Below are 25,127 nucleotides of genomic sequence, written 5' to 3'. Positions count from 1 at the left end.
CAGCACGCGCTTACTTACTGAAACATGAGCTGATATGGATTCTAAGCGACTAACGATCTTTCCAAGAACAACAAATGGTGTCAAAGACGCAAACACTATTAACAGAAGAGGTGGCTATACTGAGCTGAGTGCCCTAAAGCGAAAGCTTAATCGTGAAGATGGACTTCTCGAACGTAAGCTCCCAAAGCCTACACCATCCCTTCAAGTAAAGCGCAAAAACTTCACACCGCTTGATGAAGATCCTGGAAGACACTATCGATGTATACATATCGTGGACCCGGAAGGAGAAAGACCTTATTGTTTGGCCCAAGAAATCGCCTCAGCTGCTACTGAGAACGCATACCGGGTCGTGATGATCCGACGTAGCCTAGATAAATCTATCTATGGCCTAGGGGATTCAAACCCGAATCTTCTTAATATTGTGTCTGTTTTTAGGTTTCAGGGTTCTTTGTTCACAGTGTTTGATAGACCTGGCTTTCCCTTATCTGAGATTGCTATGTCTCATTCCCCACCGCTGGGTTTAGCTGAGGTAAGAACGATAAGCGTAGAGGTAAGGCGACCGCACGTTCAATCATACTGGTAATAACAATAGTCTAGGCACTCGCTGGTATCTGCGCAGTATATACTGCAGGCCTTTGCTTGCCCTTTATTGGTGTAGATGATATTACAATCTCGGCAAGCAATGGTCGAGTCAAAGTTGGTACGTATCGAACGCTTCTAAGAAGGCGTTCCAACATCCACTAAACATCAGGTAGCATTAGACCGAGCAACTTTGCAAGAAACGACGGCACATGATAAGGCTACTGCTTTTGGAACAATGCTGGACAACCTAGTGTCCCATATTCCGGATTCTTCAGCCCTACAGCAAAGCCAGGACCTCCTTGCTTTCATCCAACACACCAATGAAAGATCATATCCAGAATTAAAGAAGGTAATTACATCCTTCAAGTTCATAACGTAATATTAAATTTTGGTAGGAGAGTTTTTTGAAGGACCCGTTACCTACAGCGTCATTAATTCCTTTTGTCTTGAATGCACAGATTACAGTATTCCCAGTCGAACACGTAACGAAAGCTGTTATTACTGATTTGGGGACATCTTAAAAATGATAACGAAGTGGTATTGTGATTGTAAATAGAAGCTCAAAGATAGTATTCTGAGAGACGTTACTGGTTCTTCATAGCAGGTGTTTTTCCTCGTCGAGATTTCTTTCGTCGTCCATCTTCGGTAGCAAGTTCGAGAGCCTTGTTTAGGCTTGCAACCTCATTCTTTCCATCTTCAACTTGTTGGGATAGAGTTTTGATTTGCTCCTGAAGCTTCATGATATGGCACTGGAAATCCACATTTTGATCCATGACGTCCCTCAACTTGGTGAATTCCTCATCCTCCGAGCGCTGACTGGAGATTGCCTGTACAATCAGAGCGTTCTTGGCTGACTCTAGAAGCATTCCACTAATACTTTGGCCATTCTGCGAGCCATCTACATCGCCTTCAGCCAGCCTACCTGAAGAGTTGTTCAACAGGCTTTCGGCTCGCTTAGCAACCTCATCGGCAAACATACGAGAGTCTGTTGCAGATTTTTTGAGATCTTCCTGAATCTTCTCGCAACTCGCGTACTCCTTCACAAGCTCGTCGTGGCATTCTTGTAGCTCTATGAATTGCTGGTTAGAGAGTTCGCTTGCCTTCCGTTCTTGTTGTAATGCCTTTTCTATCGCTAAGTTTTGGCGTTGTATATTTCCAACTTCACTTTGAGCCACCTGGAGGTGATGATACATGCTATGTAGCTGGCTCTGGCCATGTTTATACAAGTCAGTCATGTACACCGCAACCTTGGCACAGCATGTTTGGTTGCAAGAATTCATATTGTCCTGCTATTTGGAGTCAATGATAAGCTCTCTGATGAGATGCTAGAAATACCTCTGATTGCACTGTTAATGCTTGATGTACTTGTGATTGACTCATTGTGAGTGGTTGTAGGAAAACGCTTCTTTACAGGTAGGAAGTATTACAGCAAGATATAATATATTCTAAGTTCGTATAATAATAGAGTAGCGAAGCATTTATGGTTGCAGAAGCTAGAAAGTGGTGCAGCGTTAGGAAGTTGCTCCACGCCCCTGAATAGGTTACTAGATCCAACGCACTTCCACATCAGGTTGATTTTCACTTTGTTGCTAGCGATTAATGCACTGCCGCATTAGTGCTTAAGTGATATGCGCTTATTCTGACCCGCTAGATGGGTATCCCCTCGGATCAATAAGTTCTCGTACTGAGTTCCTCTAATACGATAGAGATGTGCCGTGTTAGTTCATGCGTTACTAAGTGACTGCGCGCTTCCGCTCCACCGGCTCGGAACGGTTCGGCTGGAAGACACTGCACTAGCGTTTGCAACTTCAATCTTACAGACACCAGGACTAGGGGCCACTAAGTATTTCATAAAATTCTTACCAATCATATTAATCGCGAGCTGATTCATACCTAACGCCAAGCCACGTACATGTATAGCCAAGCCACGTACATGTATAGCCAAGTGGAGCTCCGTTGCAACCGTGTGCCGGGTGAAGCAGCGAACGCCCGCAGTAAGGATCATCGTTCTAGAGTTGATTTCTGGTAGGGATAAGACTGCCTGGTATAGCAATACTCTGACTAGCAAGACAAATGTCGGATACGTTCGGAAGCGATAGATTTCGTCCTCTACACTCAAGACATACTACGATAGACTTGTTGCTCGCAGCTTCTTTATAATGCTGTACTAGTGGCTATAACTACTTGCACTCTTCGCTAGGTATTTAGTCAATACTGAAAAAAACATGGTTTCCAACAATCAAAACCCATCGCTCTCTGAACAGCTGGCGTTATTTCCACCTTTAAGCGCAATGGTGGCCATGGAGTCATCCACAACTTTCAACACCCAACTACCGCCCATTCCAGAAGGGGGCTGGGATTTTAATTGGAAAGAGGATACGTTTCCACCCTTAAATCTGCATGAAGACTTCGAACAAACCACGACTGCTACCAACGACAACTCACTGCCTGAAACAAATGAGGAGATGATTAAGTTGCAAGATGAGGTGCGACAGCTGCGTCACGATATCTCGGAGCTGAATGAAATGGTTTATAACCGGCTAGATGATATAGAGAAGAGATTATCAGCAAATAATCGTTATGTCGGCGGCAGTTTAGTGCCTTGGTTAATGGAAGTTCATGACAAGTATTCACAGATGTTGGCGAGAGTAACGAAGCAGGAAGAGCAAGCCGTAAATAGGGCTATATGATTCGCTTGGTAGACTAGACTTTAGAAATCTCACCTTGTGTTCCTTACGTGCCATCGTCCGCGTATGCATATTTTTATAATCACTTGTAGTTCTATATTGCAGAAGATCTTACTTTATAATTGATTTAGCGGGGTTGTGGATAGAAATTATCTAGTAGTACCATAAATGAGAATAAATTAAGTAAATTCCGATCTTTTGCGGCGTGCTTGTTCATATCGCCTTGTTTCAACGATGCTATCGTCAAGAAATTGATAACAGCCTTCATGGTCTGCTCGCTTCTGCCACAATCTCGATAATATTTGCAGTAGACGTTGGATAGGAGATAGTATCGTTTGTTGAACTCTCATAGCTCCAAAGTCGAATTAGTCAATAGATAACACAATTATAGAACGTTTAAGTAGAAGTTTCAGCGTTCGTGTGTGTATAGAAAGATGTTCCATTGCTCACGTTGCTAAGAGCTGGTTTAAATACAGATACCCACCTGACTTTTTATGTACTCTGAATTTGGAGGATATTTTCGTGCAAGCCTTTTCTTTAACAGAATTTGAAGCTCCTTTAGATCCAAACATTGTCTGATCTAGATCTATATATTACTAAGGTGTTCTTATAATGAACCCAGGGCACCGCCTCTTAGAGATTCTAGTTTTCAAAGATTTTGAATTTCTTCTTTTCCTGCTAGTTTTGCATTGACAGCGACTCATACCTATATAGTCCGCGATTTGATGATCTGATCTCCCAAACTCAGCGTCCAGCTGCTGGAGCCGTGCAAAATGCGACATCGACTGCGGAAAACCGCTGATTCTTGTTTGATATGATTGATTAAACTGCAAGTAGATAGATTTCATCTGGTCGGCATGGTAAACTTTAAACTTGACGTCCTTCCTATAATGGCCACATTCAGTACAAAGGCTGGAGTCCCCAATACGGCCCAAGCTGGTACCATCTTCCATGGTGAAGGAGGCATCCGGGTATTCTTGAAGGATTCTTTCAATCAGTGCACGCGTGTCCGGACTACGGCAGCGAATAGAACCATAGCACACTAGCAATGTTCTATTTGTAGCAGGCTTCTGGTAGAGTTCGAAGAAGAAAGCAGCAGCAAAAAGCGCCTGCGCGATGCTAGAAAAATCGTAACTATGAAGAAAAGTTGCAGTTAAGTCTTCAAGATTAGTCATCTTGCTAACATCATCCAGCTCTGGCTCTGTGCTAAGTGCTATGTTAACACGGAAGTATCTGTGCCGTTCCTCGAAAGGAACTCGATTCAGGTGGTCCTCCCAGCTGTCTTGGGCATTCAACATGGCGTTGAAAAGGCGGAACAGGCGTGAGAAGAAACGGTCATGAAAGCCCAATCTTCTAGAAACTGTCTCCGGTACCTCTGAATCCCTAGCGAACCCTGTACCTATTGACACAGCTAGATCAGGTTTATTGTTCCAAATGGCTTTCGACTCCCACTCAGCAGGACCAATAGGATTGTTATGCTTTCCCGCACCCCCATCCTGTAGAAATCCAACACCTTGGATAAACTTTGCTGGAAAGTAGGACGGGGCAGCTGATGTAGCCCTAGCTCTGGATGGAATAAGTTTGAAAGCAACGAAGAGGGATACATAACCTACGCGTCGCATATAAGAGTCTCCTCTTTTATATAGGAAGCTCGATAATGTTGGTAACCTGTACTAGTCTGTTAGTCTTCTACCTAAAGACGGGAAATGTCTTCACCTTTTCTTACTCCAGATCCATTATAATTAGAGAGGATACAGAGTCTTGAACGGGATACAGTCATTGTAGTTACTGCTACTTTTAGACCCGATATACCTGTGTTCGATGTAGTAGCGCTAAAAAGCGTAGTGTCTGATCCGAATGCTTCTTTCACGCATGCTTCCATGCTGGCAGCTCCGTAGAAGCTGTCTGTAAGTAGTGAGTACAGAAATCGATATATATTCGTGAAAAAGGAATTTCCAAGTAATGGGCGAGGAGTGAAGACACGTCTCGACAGCTGCTTGAAGATGTCGATGCACTCGTTCAAGCTCCGGCGCAAGAGAAACATGAGTACGATAAGGCCGCCTGCATCTTGTGATGAGTAATATTTTCATTTGCATATATCGAGACAGGGGAGACACTTACCTGTACTTGTACCTAGTGCCAAGTCAAACTCATCGTAGATAGGGTAAGGGAGTTGTCGATACTCATCGAGCGCTTGCAGTATATGCAGCGTGAGTATCCCCCGGATACCGCCTCCGTCAAGAACGAGTAGGCGGCTTCCGGCGGTTGGTGGTTTTAGACGAACTATCAGCTCGCTTTTGGAAAGGCACAAAATGCATTGCGGGATGCGGTATGAGTATTCCATTTGTTGCTCTTTTAGTCCATGTCTGCAAGTGCAGGAATCACAGAGCGCGTGTCCACAGCGCGAGGGATGCTCGGGCTTACGGAAGATGCAATAAAGGCAGACTTGAGAGCTTAGAAGCTTATTCCAGTCGATGAGTATGTCTTGGAGATTTCTCTTATGCATTTGCACCGCCGTAAGTTGGTCTTGCTCAAGTTTGCAACAGAATTGGCTGAAAACCATTTTTAACTGTTTACATGAAGATGCTGGAAAGAAGCCTTGTTCGGATGGCAGCGACGAAAAGACGTCATAACAGTGAGATTGATATAACGACTCAAAAATCGAGGACGGTTTAAAGCCTGTGAGGTAAGATCATGATGTGATGGCTCAGCATAGAGTACTTACGATGCATACCTGGGGGAAGACTGTCTAGCATAAGGGCAGAGGCAATGTACTTTAAGGCAGCCTCTTTGTTTACGTGATTAGTGGTGCATAGTGCCAAAAAGATCCGTAGATTGGTCCTGAAATTCTTTTCTATTTGATTGCGTTGACGTGAAGCGATAATAAAGTTGAATGGTGTGGAGGCGCATGTCGCAACGTGTCTTAATGCCAGCTCGAAGAAGGCATTAAGATGATTGGCTGAGTAAAGCGTCTTGGAGGTATCCCTGCTTTTTCTTACCATTTTTATACTAGAATTGATGACCTTTTTTAAAGCGAAGAACCTCGAGGAGGACAGGGATTTGCGGCTTTCCTTCGGTAGTGATACGCGTTGGATATCACTAAACATGGGCAGGCTAAGATTTCCCCTCCGCCTATATGTGCGGTTACTCACAAGGATGACCTGTGGCTTCCAGTCTTTCGATGTGCTACTATGATGTCCACATCTTTGTAGGAAATGGATCCCTTCCTCGGGGGTGGAGAAATCGTCAAGGAAAAGACATACAACATCGATGAACAATAGCAACAACTTGCCGACTATGATTTCCACAACGGTTTCTGTGGTAGTCTCGGACAAATGCTCTGACAGCCACCTGACCTTATGGAGCAAATTTCCATTATGCTTTTGCAGTGGCTTCTGTTTGCTGCAAGCTTTATGTATATCTAGACTCGCAACTAGTAGCGGGTATTCGTCGTTGGCTGTCGAGTTGTCTGCCTGTAATTGTGCAATACCGCGTGACCTTGAGTAAGTGCGCCCTTGTAGCAACGCCCGGCACGCGGCGTCTTTCTCACACTTACCAATCAGCAAGACTGTAGAAGGAAACTGGGAATGGGGATTGCGAAAATCAGCAGTGGCTCGCTGCAAGGCACCCCCACACGCTAGGAACCAATCAGTTCCAGTTTGAAAGCCGTACAGCCAATCTGAACAATTGTCTGGCGACATAAGTACATACGTTGAATGAAGAGTATTCTCCTTCTTTTGCGCGAGAACCTTGCTAGTGTCTATATAAATACTTTTCAAGATGAGCAGGTTCTTGCTAGACTCAGTTTCAAGAGGGTGCTAGCGGTGACATATTTATAAATAAGCCAGGCCTAAGCTAATACATTACGAAAGTCACAATATGAGTGTAAAGCTTGAAAAATTCCGATACTACCTTGGGACTGCTCAGATACGTCTACTAAATTTATGCTATAGTACAGCTGGTTCAGATCCTGACGATTGCGTCGGGTGCTGCATATCTGACATAGAACATAATTTACCCGCTTTGATCAGCAATCCTGAGTATCAGAACTGTTTGAATAAAGCGGGCATCTCCACGCACGAGTTATATGCTGTTGGAAATTCGCCAAGGCTGGTTCTTTCTGGTGATATTCAGTTACCATGCCTTCACGGCCGATTTAGATTAGAAACCGCAAAACGAGATAGATCGCAAGATCAAAATGATTGGTGGCTCGTCGATCTCTACAGTTCAGGTGAGTGAATTATTGTTTTACCTACAATTAGCTGCTAAATAGTAGATAGACGCACCTGCATCTGCGTTAGTTAGGATTCGTCAATCGTACATGCGACATGCGCCTCTATGTGATGGGGAAAAATTTCTTCACATTCGCTTCTACGAACGTAAGAAAGATTACGAAGTCGTTTCAAGGTGGAAGAAGTTACTAGGAGCTAAGGTAAAGAGCCTTCATCAAGTTCTACGTAATGACTGGCTTCGCGACTGTCTTGAAAAACTAGAGCCATTTCGCTCCCTATGGATGGCCTTTCAGCTGGGATGCTTTCCATTGATTCTGAGCTGGAGGTGCAGACAGGTACGTTTTTCCTGAAACCAAAGTAACTCGGATCGTTTACTTCTCTAGGAAATTGAATACTATCTAAGCCAGATGTACGAGATCTGGTATACAATCACAAATGGAAACGCCTACCTCTGTGATGAATACACTATTGAGAAGCTTGGAGGCCTTGCGCCTCTATGGAGTTCTCGGGACCGCTCAACAATAGAGACCATGTTTGCCACATGTCAGGTCTTCCCTCGCGTACACGATTCTGCTATTCGTGCTCAAATCCTTCAAAGAGTTCTTGCTATCGAAGGACTCATTTTAAATTTCCAGACTTTTTTCAAGCACGTCAAAGTACTAGGACCGATTATGCTTCCTTTGAGAGAGCTGTTTCCAGCGAGTGAGCTATTCCCCCCGAGGGACGAATTCAGCCTAGCATCCAACCATCTTCCATCGGTAAGAGACATTCTATTTCAGCGTTGTTACGAGCGGCGTGAGGAAAATAAGCAGCAATGTTTAGTGGAATACAGCGCCCTCGATGCACGCTTTATGGCATGTAGCGATCCCGAAAAGGTTGCGTACTGGCAACTCTGTCTTTATCTATCGCGCCACACGAAAAACCAATGGAACTCTTACAAAGAAACAAAAGACCAGAGGGAACAATCAGAGCGTCCAGAATGGATCATTCGGCTTGGCTCCTTTGCGCATAAGCTTGGATTTGCGTCTGCGGAGATCTCTTCTCTGTGCAATCAAGATCCAGATCTTTCACAAATTCGCATGCACATGCTTCAGGAACGACCAAATCACATATTCTCTGTGCCTGCAGAAAAGTTCGATGCTGAAGCTCATTCCCGCCAAAATGGTCAAACGATCTTTGAGCCTCGCCCGCCTGCTCCAACTCCATTGATGACGACTGACAACACGACTACCATACGGATGCCTAGGAGCCACCCAGGACTATTTCTTCCCACAATATGGACAGCACTTACCCAGGAGCCGAGATATGCTTTGACAGAATACGGAATACTTGTGTTGATTTTAATGTCGTTCTTCGAGAGATTTGAATCAACGTCTGTCAGCAGTACCTGCGAGGGCTTTCAACGGACTGAACCGGCCCAACCGGCCTGGTCACCATTGCGGTCTTCCTCGGTCTACTCGAGACCCGTGAATCCCGATCTGGCTAGTTCTCGTATTGACCGCTTTACCTTCTGGCGTCTGCCACATAGTACAGATATGTGCCCTAAGCCGACATATGAGTGCGATTCTATTCAAGCGGAGGTTATGAAAGTAATAGCAGATATTAGACACCAAGGCACCTTCGCTTTTTTTTTTTTAGTAGATAGATTCGGACAACTTAAGACTTGTACTCCCTCTCAAATTGGCCGTCGCCGTGGAGGATCTAAGCGACCTAATGATATATTCTATGCGTATGGCAGGGAGAATAGTAGTATGTGGGTTGGGAGGTACATGGATAGTCCATAAATCTAATCTTATTGCATTGTGTGTGACCGTCAAAGTGCCTTAGATTAGCAAAGGTGACATCATACCTGCTTGCGTGACAAGTATTGTTGATTCCAAATATGGTAAAGTGATCTGCTGTTACATTTATTGAGCCGACATATACCCCTAGCGTCTTGGATGAGATGGCCGATGTTCACGTTAATTGTGGCACAGTAGTCTTCACTTCAGGGACTACGTAAGCCCAACTCTTGGAAAATCGCCACATGCACGAATGTGGCACAGCAACACTACGTCGCTGCTATCCTATGCTTGCATTGGGCGCATATAATGCCCCTAATGGTTCCTTGCATGTTATGTGATACGCACTGGCAGATAATCATGAACGCGATGCAAAGATCTAAGCAACGAGTGAAGCAAGCATGCAATCGGTGCCGAGCCAAGAAAACGAAAGTAAGCGCAGCTAGCCAAAATGCGATTGAGTAAAATACTCACAATGGTACTGTGTGATGGGGAGCGTGTATGCAACAGATGCCAAACGGACGATACCCGCTGTGATTACAACCAGGACGCGGGCCACCAGTGGGATAAAAGATCTACGTAAGTATTACTAAGAGTTGAGCAGTGGTAGGTCCAACTCACTCATATTCTATGCAGGATAGCTCTCCTTGAGGCACAGAACAAACAGCTAAAGGAGACAGTACAAACGTTGTACGAATACATTCGAACTGGCCATAACATACCAGTACTGCCAGGTCGGAGCTCAGGAAACGACCGCCCACTCTTGCACGACATCGTGGAATATGTTAATACACCGCCCGTGCGAATGGAAACCAGTACCGACCAGTTGCAGCAGCAGGTCCCATGGCTGGGCACTACATCCACTTTGTCTCTACCACAACCGCAGCCAGAAACCTCGTCATATCTAAGCTTTGCTGCGACTGAGTCTCAACGGAGTAACTTCATGGCACCTTCAATGCAACCAGATCTTCCGTTAACGGAGTACAACTTAGCACAGGTGGACCACGAGCTTCTAGGAAGCAGCTTTGACCTACAGGAGTTTTTGTCGTTCGCGGAAGCAGACCCAGTAGAAGCGGCAAGATCGCGTCGATGGCTATAGCCATACAAATCATATGACATGTGTTTTTCTTTGGCGCGAAGGATGGTGATCCAAGCATGTAGTTAAAAGTAATGAAATTGTATTGCATTGATATATTGTGTGAGGTTTTCGTGTTCTATGACGTATCCCACGCAGAGCATATGCCCTTACACTGTTCTGGCATAAGTCACAGACTCGTCATCCTCGAATTCTAGATAGCCATCAAGCATATCTTCCACAGGTTCGCTGTAGGCTTCCATATTCTCAAACTGTGTGCTGCTGGAAGAAACGCGCTCCAGGTCCAGGTCATCAACACCCACTAGTTTCTTCGATGTCCGGCCGTCTTCTGCAATCTGGACGTCTAATCGTTTGACTTCATGGCATGTGTCTAGCTTCAAGACTTCTTGTGTGAGATTATCTCCAGCTTCCAGAGCATCTCCTATAGTAGTGCGGACATAACGGCTGATATCGGCAGTTGCTTCCTCGATTGCTACATTAGCGTCCAGTAGCTGTTCTCTCTGGAGATCTACAGCGCTCCGCAAACTTCGAAGTCGATTATCTATCTCTTGTAGGCTTGAGTCTCCCCTCAAGATCCATACAGCCAAGTCGTTTTTCTCGCGTAGATGGAGAGCTTCACCGATACCCAGTGGACTTAATAGTGTGCTTGCGACTTCTGAGCGACATGCCGCACCTCGGAGCATCAGATTTGCTGTGATATTTAGTAACCCTCATTATGCTCGCTAATAGAGACTACGTACCCAACAGTACAATACAATCTGTATCCTGACCACCAGCAAACTGCTCAGTGGGCAATGGCTCCAATTGAAGTGGGTGGACAAAAAAGACATCTTGAAGTAGCTGATGGTACTTGGTAGGGCCCAAAACCTTGGCTACATGAAGAAGCATAAGGAGTTTGGCTGTAGAAATCGTCTCTGGCCTCAGGGTTTGTGTGATGAAGCTGAACGCTACGGTATTATGTACGCGCGATGTAGTGGGAATCTTGTATCGTCGAATAGCGTCAGCCATCTTCACAAGCGTTTGTAGCGATATGTGAGATTGCGGTATGAAAGAGCCATGAGCCGACTGGCACATCAGGCGAAAAGCTTCAGGATCTTCATCAGGGAGCTCGATCCTCTTACGCAACGTGCCGTTTGGCTTGGTAAGAAGCTTTTTAAACTCGGGTGACGTTTCCAGCATGACTGAAGAAGAGATAAAAAACTGGGTTTGTTGGATCTTAATCTCGACGTCGCCTTTCTCGTATAGAGTCATGCTGAGACTGATTGCAGAGGCCACTGTAAATTAAGATGAAGGGGTTGTTTGTATGTTGTCTATACGACGGTAGTATATATAGTCGAGTGACTGAGAATCCTGGAACAGAAAACTTCAGCTGTACATTCTTCTCGCATTAGATAGCGATCTGTCTACGTACGCCCTCGTTGGCACACATCCGTTCACGTCAGTGTTTGCAGGCCCACTAAGGGGCGGAAAGGTATGCCATTGCCTAGCTGTTCCGGATGCCGGCCCATTCAGTGAACCTCAAGAGGTCTTCCGGAAAGCGGAATGCTCACATGAGATGATCACGTATTCGGCGTTTTTCGTCTATTCGGCTGTACTGCGGCGCGGCAAGCTTCACCTAGCGCATACGCTACTAATCACCAGCGCTTACAACACCAATAATAACGACATCCGATTCTCCGGACTCATGCATAGCGGCAATTACGGTCGTCTTTCTCCGTTCGCATCCCCAGCCCCCTAGTTCATGCAAGGATTCCTGTAATGGCTCTACACAGTAGATTTGCGCGCGCCACAAGACATGACTCAGGTACATGTAAGCATGAACGCACGACCTGTGCATGCGATGTAACAGATCACAGCATAATGTTTACATTATACAATCCTATTATCCAAAGGCAATATTTGCAAATACTACGTTCGTGCAGAAAAGATCCTAGAACCCTGTTCCCACAGTATCTACTTTAAGCGTATCTTGCCTGATGCAGTCATGATAGCGTCCGTATCAGATATTGCCACACCTTTTAGTTCCTCTCTAAGCTGCAGTGCTCGAGCTGAACTGATCCCGTGGTCATCGTTAGGGATTCTAATCACTGGAACTGATGTAAGGGCCTTGTGGAGAAAAGGAGGGGGTGGCATTGCCTCCTCGGCTAGACTCTCGTTGAGCGCAGTGGGAGAAAAGCTTATCAGCGGATTGAATGCTCTGCAAAGCAAGCGATGGTATATCACAGTCAACCCTGTAGCAAACAACATGACGCATGCCTGACTAATACACTTAATGTTGCCCTGCGAGTCTCGTACAAGAAGAAACAGAGCGATAAGATAGACTTGCATTAGATACAAGCCTATCAAGAGCTGTTTGATTGCTTTGGGATAGAAGAGACCCCCATGATCCCGCTTAGTGATCAGGATACTGGATCTGGAGTAGATGATCCAAAACAAGCTTATAATAACTACCTGGAAAGGAATGATGATGGGTGAGATAATGGCGTAGAGAAATCCTGGTTCTTTTAGTGTATGCTGGTGAACGTATGTTCCAAATCTAAGACCTACCAATGCAAGAGAGGTTTGTAAAAAAAGGAACAAAAGTGCCCCATTGAAGGTCCTGGCCCTTTCTTCTTATCATCATCTGAGTAATTGACTTATCGAAGATTGGGCCTAGTACAAAGGTTCCTATCAAGCGATCAAATCTCAAAAGAGAGTTGGCGCTAATTGAAAAAGCTTGTAAGAGAATATATGACAGGAAGTAATTACTTGCTTTTGGTAGATTCTTGGCCAAGGTCCCAGCCAATGAGGCTCCATGTGCCATCTCGTTCGCAATCGCGGTAAGTCCTGCAGAAAGTGATACTACGAGAGTAACTTGGAGAAAGAGGAAATAAAAGTAATAATCCTGAATCTTGAGGTCTATATGGCTCCTGGAAGAGATACCCTGCTGCCCGACAAAATATTCTAATGCGACGACAAATCCTTTGGTCAAGATGGCCACTAGTGTGGGAGCCAATACACCTTGGAGTAGACTTAGGAAGGATTCTGGAAGTTCACTGATCCAGCTCAGCCAAGGCACCACCCGAGTGATGTAGATGACCTGGGAGAGCAGACCTGCCAGAGCTACTGGTATGACGCAAGCAGTCGCCGTTACCATGATAAGCGTGTTCGAAAGGACAGTGCGTATGGTTCTGTCCTTCCAAGTAATGTTAATATTGCTCCATACCACGTCGTCAATGGACAAAGGTATTGTGCGGGGTGTCATATAACCTGAGCCAGTATGAATCACGGTTTGACATGCCATATGAGCGGCTAGGGGATTGGCGAAGGTAATAAAGGCAGATCGCAATAGTGGAGATTTCTCTGGTGCTGCACGATAAAATTCCATCTCTTCACTAGTTTTAAGAAGTTTCTCTCGATACACTATGCTGGTATCTACTGTTTCACGTTCCATCCAGACGAAGAGGTTTAGAAGGCTGCGTGATTTGTAGCTTGAGTGTCTAGTTCTTTGGGGAAGTTTTGATTTCTTGCTTCGTTTCTGAACGCCTGCTCTGTAGGCCTTCCGTATCTTTGAAATCTCCTCCATTTCGAGGGATCGAGCCAAATGCTCCCGTCTCTCTGCCAGCCGGGAAATTAGGCTATAGTCGCGATTGAAGGAAATTGCGGTAACTACGCCAGGGAAGACCTCGAGTTGAGACGTGAGTGCCCTCTCGGACATCCAATCATCGGGTATAGATTCGATGAGTACTGTGCACAGGGCCGCGTATGTTGAGTGTTGCCGGGTTGCAACATAAAATGCAAGCTCGTTCCAGATAACCCAGCAAACATGTACGATAAAAAGCAAACCAAGGATGAGATGGGCCCAGTAACGATCTGCCTGATCAAGGCCAACATTGGACCATCCCAACGCATCAAGTCCACTTACTCCAAGAACAGCAGTTTTTCCTTTGGTGTAGTTCAAAGGAATAAGAATAGGTGGTATAAGTATCGAAGCGGGAGTGAATATAACAGCTAGTGATCGTAGGTACCGGCGAAAAAAGTATCTATCGAGATGCTCATGGCGGGGGTCAAATCGAACCAAGTTGGTTGCAATGTATGTCTTCCAGTTTACCGGTGTATTGGTGTAATGGTCGGGAATAATAGGGCTGTGGTAATTAGCGCTAGATCTGATAAAATGCCTTGAGCTTACTAGAAATCTGGGAATCGCTTGCGGATGACGAGAAACGCAAGAACTTGTAGTGTGAATATGCTCGCAGAAAAGGAGACGGATGCAATGAATGATCCTAAAGAGATACCCTGGAGCTGCTGAGCTTTGGTGAACGATTTTTCGAAGGTATTATCCATCGTGTTAGCCAGATATTCAGTTCTTACAGAGTAAGCTTTAACATGAAGTAGATGGGTTCTGAGCGGCAGAGACTCTTCGAATTGATCGCTTTAAACGATCTGGTCTAGGAATGGCTTAGTGTAACAAGCAGGAGCACTTTGGAGTGTCGTGCTTGTTACGCTACGCCCAGAAGAGGATGCTCTACACAGTTACTATAGCTTGAGCGGCAAAGATCTGTCTAAACTACAGTCTCTGAAAAACATACTCTAGAAATGTACTAGCGTAACAAGCAGGAGCACTTCGAAGTGTCGTGCTTGTTACGCTAAGCCCAAATTAGTAGACTACAAAACAAGCTAGCGTTATTGGCCTACAAGTGAATCCATCCGTTCCGGGCCGGATTAGTGCGACGGAAGACAGGCAGCGACGGAAGGTAGGGAATCGCTCTTGGTGAGCAACTCTTGCATGATGAAGCAGGTTTAATTGCGGGATGCCTCTGCTGACCCCGCGCATAATTCGCCTATCCAATTCGCTGACATGATGGCGCCAGACTGTTCTCTGCCCTCTGCCCTAGACTTGATCAAGGTGTGTAAATTCTAACAAAAACGTGCCATGGCTGATTTATCTAATAAGATAAAGCGTGTGGTAGATAATTGGTTGCAAATGAGTGATGCAATCGACTTCGATGATCTTGTAGCCCTGATAGATGCGCTCGACTGTTTGAAGAAGGACGCACAGCAGAAGATTTCTATCAGGAGAGCAAGCCAAGCGAGCATGCAAACCCATCGAAAGCCTGAATGTGTGGGTAGTGCTAACCAAGGGGTGCGAAGGTCTTCTCGCCTCGTCGCATCCGCTCCTCAATATGCTTTAACGGGCCCGCTGTTTGTCACTGAAGACGAGTCTGAGTCTGAGTCCAGTAATGAAGACCATGGGACACATTCACAAATGCTCTACGAAGAAAACCATGATGAACACGAAACAAGGAATGCTGCAGCAGAGATCCTGATGAATCAGTTACCCGTCAACAACAATGGCCATGCAGACATAAACCTTCTTGAAAGGAATTATGGGCATGAAACATCGCAACTCAGGCATCCCATAGAGCAAGACATATTCTCTCCAACGCCCTATACAGCAAGGCTAGTCAGTAACCAGCATACGGATGTACAGCCAGTGCAAGTACTCAATGAAGCCTCGAACGCCCAATTTCATCGGGAAACTAGTGCCACTGCTCTATACCAAGCATTGGAGGATCTAGATGATGTCGGAAATCAGCGGGTTTCTGAGCTTCCACATGCTAGTGTCGTCCATGAGCCACAACTAGGCTTGATGGAACAGGATGCTCCAGATTCATTCTTCAATGGAGAAGAGTTTGGAGGGACTATCATGAATAATTTACCCTCGCCTAATCATTTTGATGAATTGTTCGGAGACTTGTACACCTCTGTACATGAAGAGGTGCCGTGTGACGTCGAGGAGGCCGCTGCATACTCCGAGGAACAATGTCCGACCAACCAAAATCACACAGAAAACTTTGACGCTGATCCAATACTTCAAGGCTATGTGGATCTCGCTTGTCGCTCGGGCTTTCGCCTTCCACAAGAAACTGCAGAGGGTACAGATTGTGTTGATGCTCGGGAGATTCTATTACCTTTAGTAAAAGAAAGGCCCCTTCCGTCAAGACTCATCCATGGTATATTGCATACGTTACTGCCCGGCCCGATTCTCATCATCGATTTTTGTTCTGGTGGATTCGATCCAGACGTGGTGGAAGGAGGCACCTACACCGACTTTGTAGCAATCGTACGCCGGAATGAAGACGCTTCGCCTCTGATTGTGATAGGGCTTGAGACGAGCAAAACATTTTTTATTGTTGATAGCGAAACATGGGATTTACCATCTCTTGGAATTCAGTGGCTGATACGCCCTGAATGGAGGACGGAACATATTGATGTAGGCCGATCACCCACTGGACTCCTGACACTAACTGACCTTCTTCAGCCTCGAAGCATTGAGCCACACATGGAAAGTACTCTAGTATCGGTTTGGATAGCAGAAGCCTACATTCGGCGTTGGTCCCTCGAGAATGTCCCAACATCCCGTGATTTACGCATGCGTTTTCTAGAGGAAATGTTAGCGCCCTATCAACTCGATTCGGTTCTTGAGAAGTGTGGCATTCCTAATAAGCCTAAAAGGTTTGAACAGGCTGATTCCCGGTGCAAACTGGCCTATTCAGAGACGCAAAGACAAACTGTTGAGATTGTCGTACCAAATCTGGGAAATTTCGAGCACGAAGCGTTACAAGAATCACTTCGCCTAAGGCCTTCCGAGATAAACCGCGAGCGTTGTTTACGCATCTTACAATGTGTGAATGAGATTGGATCTCCTCATATTCTTGAATCACTCAGACTGGCGTTTACTAGGAAAGACCAATGTCAAACCTATTCAGCCACAGAGCGACCTATCTTCGAAAAACTATACCAAATCCATATTTACTTGGATAGGCAAGAAAGCGAAAGCCATATCTTGGTTGCTAGAAATCGATATATCAAATATTGTTACTTTGAGACATATCTGCGAGCTGTCGAAGCGCTGAAGGAAGAGAAGCGTAGTAGTACCCAAGAAAGACGAAGAGTCTCAGCTCGAAAACGGACTATCAGCTTCAAGCAGGGTATTTCTGAGGGGCTACCTCCTACTCCACATACTAAAGAGATACATCGAGTTTACGAAAATCTCAGTGCGTCAGAAAGAAGAAAGCGTGCTCCTGACATGGTTAAAGATGAGATTTCAAAAAAAATTGTGAAGGTACATGGCGGGAATGAAAAGCGGATTCGACGCAGTATCAACAAATACATCAAGGACGGGAGAGTTCTACACAATATTCTGAGAGGCAGGAGATCCTTAAACCCAGCACTGCTTATTCTATTTCCAAGCTTTGGATCCGATTTGCCTTCTTTGAGTACAACTGAATTTGGATTAGAGCTTGAAGAGCTTGAGGAGAAGGCTCTTAGTAAGCCCATCCAGCTGAAAGAGTATGATAAAATTCTATATGTTTTGAAACTTTCACTAATGTCAGTGAACAGTATAGATGAATTAACGCTGGTAGAGGCAGCTTGGTTTGGCGAGGCGTTGCAGGCGAGACCGGAGCTGCTAGAACCGGTACCGGAGGCTGTCTCTGATCTCATCTCGAATACCCTGACCTATGATCTTGATCTCCAAGGGCGTGATCCAGATAGCTTCCAGGGTACACCACTCCGATTTTTTACGTAGTAGAATGTGATTTTTTCCGCACTTGGATTAGCGTGCCATTTTCCCCGAGTGTAACAATACCTATCAAATTTATGATCTCTCACTTTATATAATTCTTTCATCCCCAACTCAGACACATCATCCCATTTACTTAATAAAGCCATCTCTTGTACTTTTTTATACTAGATTACTGTTTAAACGGCGAAATGAAGACTGAACCTGAAAGCAATATAACCAACGACGATGCATGGCCTTGTTTAGGCGCTATCAGCATTAACCCTCTGTATATGCTTGTATTTTGGGAAAGTTCATGGCTTTCAACGCGGGAGTACCATGCACTTCATCAACATGGACATCAGGGGTGGCTTGTTCACGCTCGAGGCGAAGACGAGTTACTTATTTCATGGGAGCCTACAATGGAGAAAAAGTCAATTCAACACTCGCCCCAAGATCTACTTTATCAGTTCTCTGTCGAGGTACGAAAAAATCGGCCTGGTTTACTTGGATATGTCGCGGCAAAGCCCTTACCTCCCTCTTCAAACGCGAATAGCCGTTTTCCAGCTTTTCTAGCCTACTGGAAAGTCGCCCGAATCACCAAGGGTCTCTTTTATCATTTACAGAAAACGTATTCTAGCCATCGGGGCTATATTGTACACGAGGAGCCAGGTGAAGTTTGGATACAATGGGAACCTACGTGGGTGGTTTACGAAAACTTGGATGAAAGTAAGAAAGAGCAGCTCTTACCGATATGTCATGATCCTGAGGCCATGTTGCATCGTTTCCACAGGGCAATCGTTCACTACTCCACGCGCTCAGTAGTAGAAAGGCGGATTAGTAAGAGTACAAAAAATTGAAAGATACTATTCACAATCTATCACTAATCTCGTAGTTGCATATATATGTGTTATGAATCTAGTTTGTTCTACCAGCCCGATGTCCCATCAAAAACCTACATAGCAGTTGAATCCACTGAGCCGAGCAATATTCTACGCACGAATTCTCCAGTGATAGGACGTCGTGAGATACTGGTAGGCAGTTCAACACAGTTACAAAAGCCCCTGTTGTTGTTGCTGCGGTAGCTCAATCTGTGCCAGATACTGCCATCCCCTGTGTTCGGCAACATGGCGAAGCAAATGCCACGAGAATCTGTTATTTGTGACTTTTTGCTCTTTTTGCTTCCGTAGATAGTGTTATGAACTTCAATATTGGCCTCTAACAGAAGACCGACATGAGCTTGCGGTAGCTTGCCCTTGACGACGATGATGTCGATCTTAGAGCCAAGTCCGCCTCTTAAGGATTCTTTGGCATCTTTGAACGCCTGCAGTGCAACATTAGTCAAACTGATACCCGTGCCGGCATCGTACGATGTCTCCATCAGGCTTTCGTAGTTGTGGACTGCAAAATTAAGGGGAACAGGCTCCATGTACCGCGGAAGGAGATCTCTCGCTTTTTGACTTATCCTTTCCTTCAAAGCCTCATTAGAGGATTCTTCTACCAAACTGTAGTTACTGTAGGCATCTTCAATAGTTTTGGTCATTTCTTCAGCGGCGCTTCTTCTATTATTGCCTGTACGAGGCTCTTCTGAGAGTATGTTGTTGTTTTGATGGCCTTCGGCCTGTATTAGGTTGAAGCGATAGCCTTCGCGCGTTTGCTGGAAAGCACTCTGCCAGTCAGAGTTCTCAAGGTGCAAACTGCCGGTTTGCGCTAGATGTTCGGCCCATAGTCGAATCCCTTCATGGAGAGTCTCAATCTTGGCTAGCTTTAAAAAGGCTTTTATATCTCCAGTGGGGTGACGTAGCGGTAGATTTGGGAAGACTACAGTAACATTTCTTGGTCTAATTCGGTCAAAGACAAATTTCAACGCAACTAAGAAATCAAATTGTAGCGCCCAGTGATCACAGAGATCTTCATGCAAGAAGATTTGAAAAGATCTTTCGACCACCTGAGCCTGAAATTCTCCATTGTTGACCAAGTCCCGTAAAGATTCTTGGTTCTGCTCCTGGGCCGTGACTGGAAGTTGAACACGTCCATCCTTTGTAGAAGCCGATTTAGAGCTGGCATGTCCCATTCTAAAAACGAAAAACGGATAGGAGACAGATGGTTGTTTGTGAAGAGAACATCACTGTGGTTCTAAGAGGCTTTTAGCTAAAATTATATCCGTGTGAATTACTCATTGCCCCTCATCATCCACGTTACTCGACCACCTCTCTAGCCTTAGCATTGCACTAACTACCACGTGCATGGCTGAGAGCATCATATAAAACTGGAGGCATTGCCTAATATCACATACAACCATAGCCTGAAAAACTCCTCCCATATACTTCTGACTTCAAGGATGCATATGAAATCTTCTTGGGCCTTTTTGCCAATTGCAATCGTCCGTTCGCACGTCTTTGTGGGCGAGCCCGCGCCTTTCTTCTGGGATCCACAGGTGGCAAAGCTGATCATGCCGTTAAATGGTGATCCAAACTACCAAAGTCCAGGTTGGGGTCAGCAATCCTTTCCTTGCAAGGGACATCACAGGAATGTGACTCACCACGAAGCTCATGCAACTTGGTATACTGGAAGTACGGTAACGTTTCAGTATGTCAGTTCATACTCGAACAATTCCAAGCAATGGCTTATAGTATCTCTACAGAATCTATGACTCTACCAACACAACTGGTGCTAGTATGCACGATCCCGGCGCAGCTCATTCGGGAGGCTCTTGCCAGGCATCATTCTCATACGATAATGGGGAAACATGGATTGTCTTGCAAAGCTGGGAAGGAAACTGCGTGCGTGTTCGTAAGGGTCAAGAAGGCAAACTTACAAATTCCTATGACATTGATCAAAGCTACTCTTTCGATATTCCTGCTTTCCTTCCAGGGGCAGATATGGTAATCTTCGCATGGCAAGTCAGACTATTCCATCACAGTGCGCTACTGACTCAATAGGACCTGGCTAAATTCATCTGGCAATCGAGAATTCTACATGTCGTGCTCCCCTGTCCGGTTGATAGCATCACAATCTTCAACGAAAATACCATCTGGATATCCTATGTATATTGGGAACCTCCAGGAGAGTCCGGAATCAGTGGATGCACAAAATCCAACCTGGTCTAAGTGCTATGTTCCGCAAAACGTGTGGATTCGCTACCCTCAGCGATATAGAGGCATCAACCGACCAATCGTAGCCGATTCTCTTCCAGCTAACAGCCAGATTAACTACCTAGAACTTGAAGACGATGGGGGGTTATGCGGCTCAGACAACAAAGAAAGGGTTAACGCTCTCGCACTTCGCTTTAGTTAAATCCTCTAAAGGTCTTCTACGTTGTCATGTGGTTCGAAATCTGCGAATTGTAGCTTTAAGCAATCAATAATGATTGACTATACGCAATAGGTTTCAAAATATCATTGGTTGGGAAATACATACCTACTCCATGGGCATGACACTGGAATTAGATGCGCTACTTGAAACATGATTTCTGCCTTACACGTCCTAGCTATGCATAGTATTGTTAACTGTCTAAGTCACGGTACTTACTATTACTAACGTTACATGCAAAAAAAACTTCACGTCTTTTCGTGACTGTATTTTATGTATAAAAAATGGAGTTCCTCACTTCGTATAGGAAGTTATTCTTCACTCATTTCTCCAAGTAGAGCAAACCCAGCTTAAGTAAGCCCAGCGATAAAGCTTGTATTTCAATGCTATGGAGCACAACGTTATAAAAAGCCTTTGTTTACTATGTGGTAAACGCCGATCAAGTCGTGCCCAACACGTGCAAGATCATCAAGTCTGTTCAAGAAAAACGTGCGCCAAAACCAAACGCCTATTACAGAAAGCTTCGGAGGATAGTAGCAACCTAGTTATCAACATCTATCACTACCACTATACTAGTTGTGCAGTCAAAAATATACCCAATCGTGCAAACTGTAGCTATGAGCTTCACGCGAAAGAGGTTCCTATCCTTGAAGCCTTCACTGAACTGCCCGACAATATCTCAAAGCAGCGCCCTTGAGACACCATTCGCAGAGCTACCGATGGCATATGGTGCATCTGTTATACTAATTCTCATAAATTAGTCCTTAATCTGATTTTAATAAATAACTAGTTAATAGTTATGGAGAAACTTTCAAGTAAGGGTATTATGTACCCGTTGTTCAATACTTCTATGTAACCTATATTTAAGTTAACCTTCTACGTTTTTTTTAGAACGTTTCTATATATAAGCCTCGATGACAGTACCTTCTACAAAGCTATAAGATTTTTTGCACCTTAATGTGCTTAACTCCAACCGCTCTTCGCATCGAATTCCTTCCTATGGCTGAACACTGCGCCGTATGCTCGCGAACGCTCGAAGAAGGGATTGGGAAAGAGGGCCTCGTTTATGTATTAAGAGATTGTCGTTGTGTAAGTTCATTAACACCTACATCTACCGATTTTTCTAATATTAAAAAGGTTATCTGCGGCTTTTGCGTCCGTTTCCCGGGTGTGCCGCCCTTTCTTCCTTGTCAGCGTGCCGACCACTTGGACTGCGGATGGCAGAGACCATTGCGACTCTATAATCTCACATGTGCTATTTGCCTAGATTCCGAAAGTTCCCCCCGGATTGCTCTAGTTTGCGGTAAGTTGATGTCATCTATACAGGTATACGAGCTAACAGCTAAGGCCACGTATATTGTCAAAACTGCATTCTTGTATGGGTAAATTCATATGCAGGCTTGAATGATACTTACGTGGCTTGTCCAATGTGTAGAGATAGCAGGACTAAGTTTTGGCGATTGCTATCACCTGATCACGTCATTATGCCTGCACAACGACGTGTTGAGATTACATCGCCATGTCCAAGTTTATAGGTGTTTGTTAAGCTTATTCCGTTTTTGAATAATACATATCTGGAGTAGATCTGATTGGAGCAGGTGCTTAGTTGCGTGAGTAAACGTCAGCCTTGATCTGCTATGTAATAAGTAACTGAAGTCCGCATCCGGGCCCTTCCGTATTTTCCTCTTACCTGTAGCTGACAGCAGCCCTAGCTAGATGAGTACTAGCAAAGTATGGAGTTTTATTTAATCCTCCAAATCTGCTGGTTTTACGTTGAAACATTCATTCCAGACTTTTGAGCCTATAATGACGACTGCTACACCCCGTTACGGAGATTATCTACTTGTATTGTCTGGATTAATTGAGCATGCCCCATTCTTGGAAAATTGGAGAACTTTCAAAGACAGCGTGCGAAGAAATGCAGGGAAACCAGGATGGACGGATGTAGCCACGAAATCAGAGAAAGGGGTACGCCGAGCATGGTGTAATTTATCGAGAGAGAGTAATGCAAAAGCTGCATATGGTACGCATTACGACATGCAAGCGAAAGTATAACTACTCATAGCGCTCCAGGATACTACTCGAAAATGCCAGGGGTTAGAGTCTGCTTAATGAAGAGAACATTAAATGGCGGATATGTGCTACTTCACTACAACTACGCCGACTCCTATCCTGCTGCATTTCGAACTAGCCACTACCCTTGTGATCGCCAGGAAAACCATGGAAAGTTCATCCCCTATAGGGCACCTATACCTTTCCAAGCTATCTTGCCTGCTGTACCTCTACACATGATGCAACCAAGTGGTTATAGTTTCTTAACCCCTGCATTGTACCCTTATTACCTAGCGGGTATACCTTTATCTACCTTTTCTAGAGGTTATGTGAATAGGCCGCTCTGTTTGTTATAAAAGTGTATGGTACTTCAATATGTGTAGACGCATCCCTAGTTATTCACAAGATTTACCATGATAAGCATATCTACAATAGTATTATGGTGCTTTATCAAGGCCACAGTGAGGCAGGTGAAAACGTCAGCTCTTATCTCAGGTGATTCAACCGTGTAAGATTTGTGCAGATCCAACGATCAACACGAGAGTTGAAGTAGGACCACGACATGTTGTGACAGACCACATACCCATTCCTGTTGTTATAAGAACAGGGGCTGAACGAGTTAATATTATTGCCGTAAAACCAGCGCCGCGCGCCAGCGTTCCAGCAATGCTGCACTAATGAATGGTTGGATATGACGTAACAGGCATTTCGGAAGAGACATTAGTTATAACAACGAAGGCGTGAGGGAAGAGAGACTAGCAGATGGCTACCTTCACTAACTAAGCTAGGAGTGCAAAAGATCTAGCCAGCAAGGCAATGGCATGTGCGTTGGGGAGCATACACGCGCCTGAAGAACTACATGAAATAACGTATGCCTTCTTTTTTGACTGGTGGCCTTGTTGGCTGGTGGGCGAACCCTGGAGCTGCTTCTAAATAATCTTGAGCCAACCTGGTCGAGTGAGCAGAGAGCATACGGGATACTTCTGCAATATTAAACAAGCACGTCATCCATACTTTGCTGATTCTTGTCTCGATTAAGAAAAAAACAGACCCGCTATAACCTCCCCCCCTGTGTAGCGAAAAACCCCTGTGTCGCGATAAGAACAACAGGTACCTTGACATTGCACCAGCTTCAGCTCTTCTCTACAGCATAGTCGTGATTAAAAACCTCACAATGTCATTAATAGCTATTTCTCTTTATACCTAACTATTTATAGCTAAAAATTACACTAAATGCGTTGCTGCGTTGCTTAGTTTGCCTTAAACGCGCAGCATCTACACAACTTAGTATAAGCCATAACAGCGCAATCTTAGCCTCTTGCTTGCTAGAACTTAGCTTTATAGGTACTTAGGACCTTGTAGTATTATACATGCGATTATAAAGTAGCGTCTAGCAGTATACGCGCTGTAGAGCTAGTCTCCGCTACACAGGGAGGTACATGCACTGTACGACAGCGCCAAAAGCGGATACAATGATACTGTTATGTAATCTTCACCTGTGCAGCCTTGCGGACCGCTCGGATATAGATCGGTACATACCCTGGTAGCAACTATCGTACAGCTTACACTAGTTAGATCACTTTAGGCGGGTATGAATTGATCGCTAATATCTACATAGCTAAAAGACGAGGATTGTAATGTGCCAGCGATACTAAGATTGCATTACAAAGTCTAGCTCTCTCTAGTCTGCATTCGTGCCAGTGCACGCTCTGATGCCAGCCGAGAAGGGTGAGTCTCTGCCAGTGTAGTCTCCCGCACCTTAACGACGTGCTCTAGTAGTCCTACTGCCTCCTTCGTCTGCCCGTTGGCCCGGTACGCACCAGCAAGGGCGTGCTGCGATGC

At 45.0% G+C, this 25,127-nt stretch overlaps 15 protein-coding genes across 15 annotated transcripts; 9 read left to right on the top strand and 6 right to left on the bottom strand.

The window, feature by feature from the left end:
- Nucleotides 1-34: 34 nt before the first annotated feature.
- COCVIDRAFT_42209 (hypothetical protein) lies at nt 35-1,103 on the top strand (the record flags this gene model as incomplete). Its single annotated transcript, XM_014696013.1, has 4 exons — nt 35-550; nt 598-700; nt 756-931; nt 978-1,103. 4 exons carry the CDS (start codon nt 35-37, stop codon nt 1,101-1,103), a joined length of 921 nt encoding a protein of 306 aa, XP_014551499.1.
- A 63-nt stretch (nt 1,104-1,166) lies between these two features.
- Nucleotides 1,167-1,775, bottom strand: COCVIDRAFT_112784 (hypothetical protein; the record flags this gene model as incomplete). The annotated part of the gene is made up of 1 exon (XM_014696012.1): nt 1,167-1,775. The coding sequence occupies one exon, from the start codon at nt 1,773-1,775 to the stop codon at nt 1,167-1,169; it is 609 nt and encodes a 202-aa protein (XP_014551498.1).
- A 530-nt stretch (nt 1,776-2,305) lies between these two features.
- COCVIDRAFT_112799 (hypothetical protein) lies at nt 2,306-2,587 on the bottom strand (the record flags this gene model as incomplete). The annotated part of the gene is made up of 1 exon (XM_014696011.1): nt 2,306-2,587. One exon carries the CDS (start codon nt 2,585-2,587, stop codon nt 2,306-2,308), a length of 282 nt encoding a protein of 93 aa, XP_014551497.1.
- Nucleotides 2,588-2,807: 220 nt separating this feature from the next.
- On the top strand, nt 2,808-3,272 carry COCVIDRAFT_112795 (hypothetical protein; the record flags this gene model as incomplete). The annotated part of the gene is made up of 1 exon (XM_014696010.1): nt 2,808-3,272. The coding sequence occupies one exon, from the start codon at nt 2,808-2,810 to the stop codon at nt 3,270-3,272; it is 465 nt and encodes a 154-aa protein (XP_014551496.1).
- Nucleotides 3,273-3,827: 555 nt separating this feature from the next.
- Nucleotides 3,828-6,970, bottom strand: COCVIDRAFT_42206 (hypothetical protein; the record flags this gene model as incomplete). The annotated part of the gene is made up of 4 exons (XM_014696009.1): nt 3,828-3,844; nt 3,976-4,878; nt 4,986-5,330; nt 5,995-6,970. 4 exons carry the CDS (start codon nt 6,968-6,970, stop codon nt 3,828-3,830), a joined length of 2,241 nt encoding a protein of 746 aa, XP_014551495.1.
- Nucleotides 6,971-7,148: 178 nt separating this feature from the next.
- Nucleotides 7,149-7,508, top strand: COCVIDRAFT_112713 (hypothetical protein; the record flags this gene model as incomplete). Its single annotated transcript, XM_014696008.1, has 1 exon — nt 7,149-7,508. One exon carries the CDS (start codon nt 7,149-7,151, stop codon nt 7,506-7,508), a length of 360 nt encoding a protein of 119 aa, XP_014551494.1.
- Nucleotides 7,509-7,545: 37 nt separating this feature from the next.
- On the top strand, nt 7,546-9,285 carry COCVIDRAFT_112775 (hypothetical protein; the record flags this gene model as incomplete). Its single annotated transcript, XM_014696007.1, has 2 exons — nt 7,546-7,836; nt 7,885-9,285. Coding segments are annotated over 2 exons (1,692 nt in total), but the record flags the coding sequence as incomplete, so codon positions are not given.
- Nucleotides 9,286-9,733: 448 nt separating this feature from the next.
- Nucleotides 9,734-10,381, top strand: COCVIDRAFT_112725 (hypothetical protein; the record flags this gene model as incomplete). The annotated part of the gene is made up of 2 exons (XM_014696006.1): nt 9,734-9,861; nt 9,919-10,381. The coding sequence occupies 2 exons, from the start codon at nt 9,734-9,736 to the stop codon at nt 10,379-10,381; spliced, it is 591 nt and encodes a 196-aa protein (XP_014551492.1).
- Nucleotides 10,382-10,527: 146 nt separating this feature from the next.
- On the bottom strand, nt 10,528-11,629 carry COCVIDRAFT_42203 (hypothetical protein; the record flags this gene model as incomplete). Its single annotated transcript, XM_014696005.1, has 2 exons — nt 10,528-11,069; nt 11,119-11,629. The coding sequence occupies 2 exons, from the start codon at nt 11,627-11,629 to the stop codon at nt 10,528-10,530; spliced, it is 1,053 nt and encodes a 350-aa protein (XP_014551491.1).
- Nucleotides 11,630-12,331: 702 nt separating this feature from the next.
- On the bottom strand, nt 12,332-14,701 carry COCVIDRAFT_112742 (hypothetical protein; the record flags this gene model as incomplete). Its single annotated transcript, XM_014696004.1, has 3 exons — nt 12,332-12,791; nt 12,922-14,502; nt 14,547-14,701. 3 exons carry the CDS (start codon nt 14,699-14,701, stop codon nt 12,332-12,334), a joined length of 2,196 nt encoding a protein of 731 aa, XP_014551490.1.
- Nucleotides 14,702-15,290: 589 nt separating this feature from the next.
- COCVIDRAFT_42201 (hypothetical protein) lies at nt 15,291-18,781 on the top strand (the record flags this gene model as incomplete). The annotated part of the gene is made up of 4 exons (XM_014696003.1): nt 15,291-16,550; nt 16,884-17,688; nt 17,767-17,922; nt 18,114-18,781. 4 exons carry the CDS (start codon nt 15,291-15,293, stop codon nt 18,779-18,781), a joined length of 2,889 nt encoding a protein of 962 aa, XP_014551489.1.
- Nucleotides 18,782-18,876: 95 nt separating this feature from the next.
- On the bottom strand, nt 18,877-19,464 carry COCVIDRAFT_112751 (hypothetical protein; the record flags this gene model as incomplete). Its single annotated transcript, XM_014696002.1, has 1 exon — nt 18,877-19,464. The coding sequence occupies one exon, from the start codon at nt 19,462-19,464 to the stop codon at nt 18,877-18,879; it is 588 nt and encodes a 195-aa protein (XP_014551488.1).
- A 798-nt stretch (nt 19,465-20,262) lies between these two features.
- Nucleotides 20,263-21,218, top strand: COCVIDRAFT_42199 (lytic polysaccharide monooxygenase; the record flags this gene model as incomplete). Its single annotated transcript, XM_014696001.1, has 3 exons — nt 20,263-20,510; nt 20,566-20,820; nt 20,864-21,218. The coding sequence occupies 3 exons, from the start codon at nt 20,263-20,265 to the stop codon at nt 21,216-21,218; spliced, it is 858 nt and encodes a 285-aa protein (XP_014551487.1).
- A 1,821-nt stretch (nt 21,219-23,039) lies between these two features.
- Nucleotides 23,040-23,288, top strand: COCVIDRAFT_112804 (hypothetical protein; the record flags this gene model as incomplete). Its single annotated transcript, XM_014696000.1, has 1 exon — nt 23,040-23,288. One exon carries the CDS (start codon nt 23,040-23,042, stop codon nt 23,286-23,288), a length of 249 nt encoding a protein of 82 aa, XP_014551486.1.
- Nucleotides 23,289-23,628: 340 nt separating this feature from the next.
- Nucleotides 23,629-23,784, top strand: COCVIDRAFT_112741 (hypothetical protein; the record flags this gene model as incomplete). The annotated part of the gene is made up of 1 exon (XM_014695999.1): nt 23,629-23,784. A coding segment is annotated over one exon (156 nt), but the record flags the coding sequence as incomplete, so codon positions are not given.
- Between the last annotated feature and the right edge of the window lie 1,343 nt (nt 23,785-25,127).

Source organism: Bipolaris victoriae (assembly GCF_000527765.1).
Source record: "Bipolaris victoriae FI3 unplaced genomic scaffold scaffold_137, whole genome shotgun sequence".
NCBI classification, from domain to species: Eukaryota; Fungi; Ascomycota; class Dothideomycetes; order Pleosporales; family Pleosporaceae; genus Bipolaris; species Bipolaris victoriae.
The sequence above is the reverse complement of the archived record's forward strand: the minus strand, read 5'-3'. Positions and strand labels throughout refer to the sequence as shown.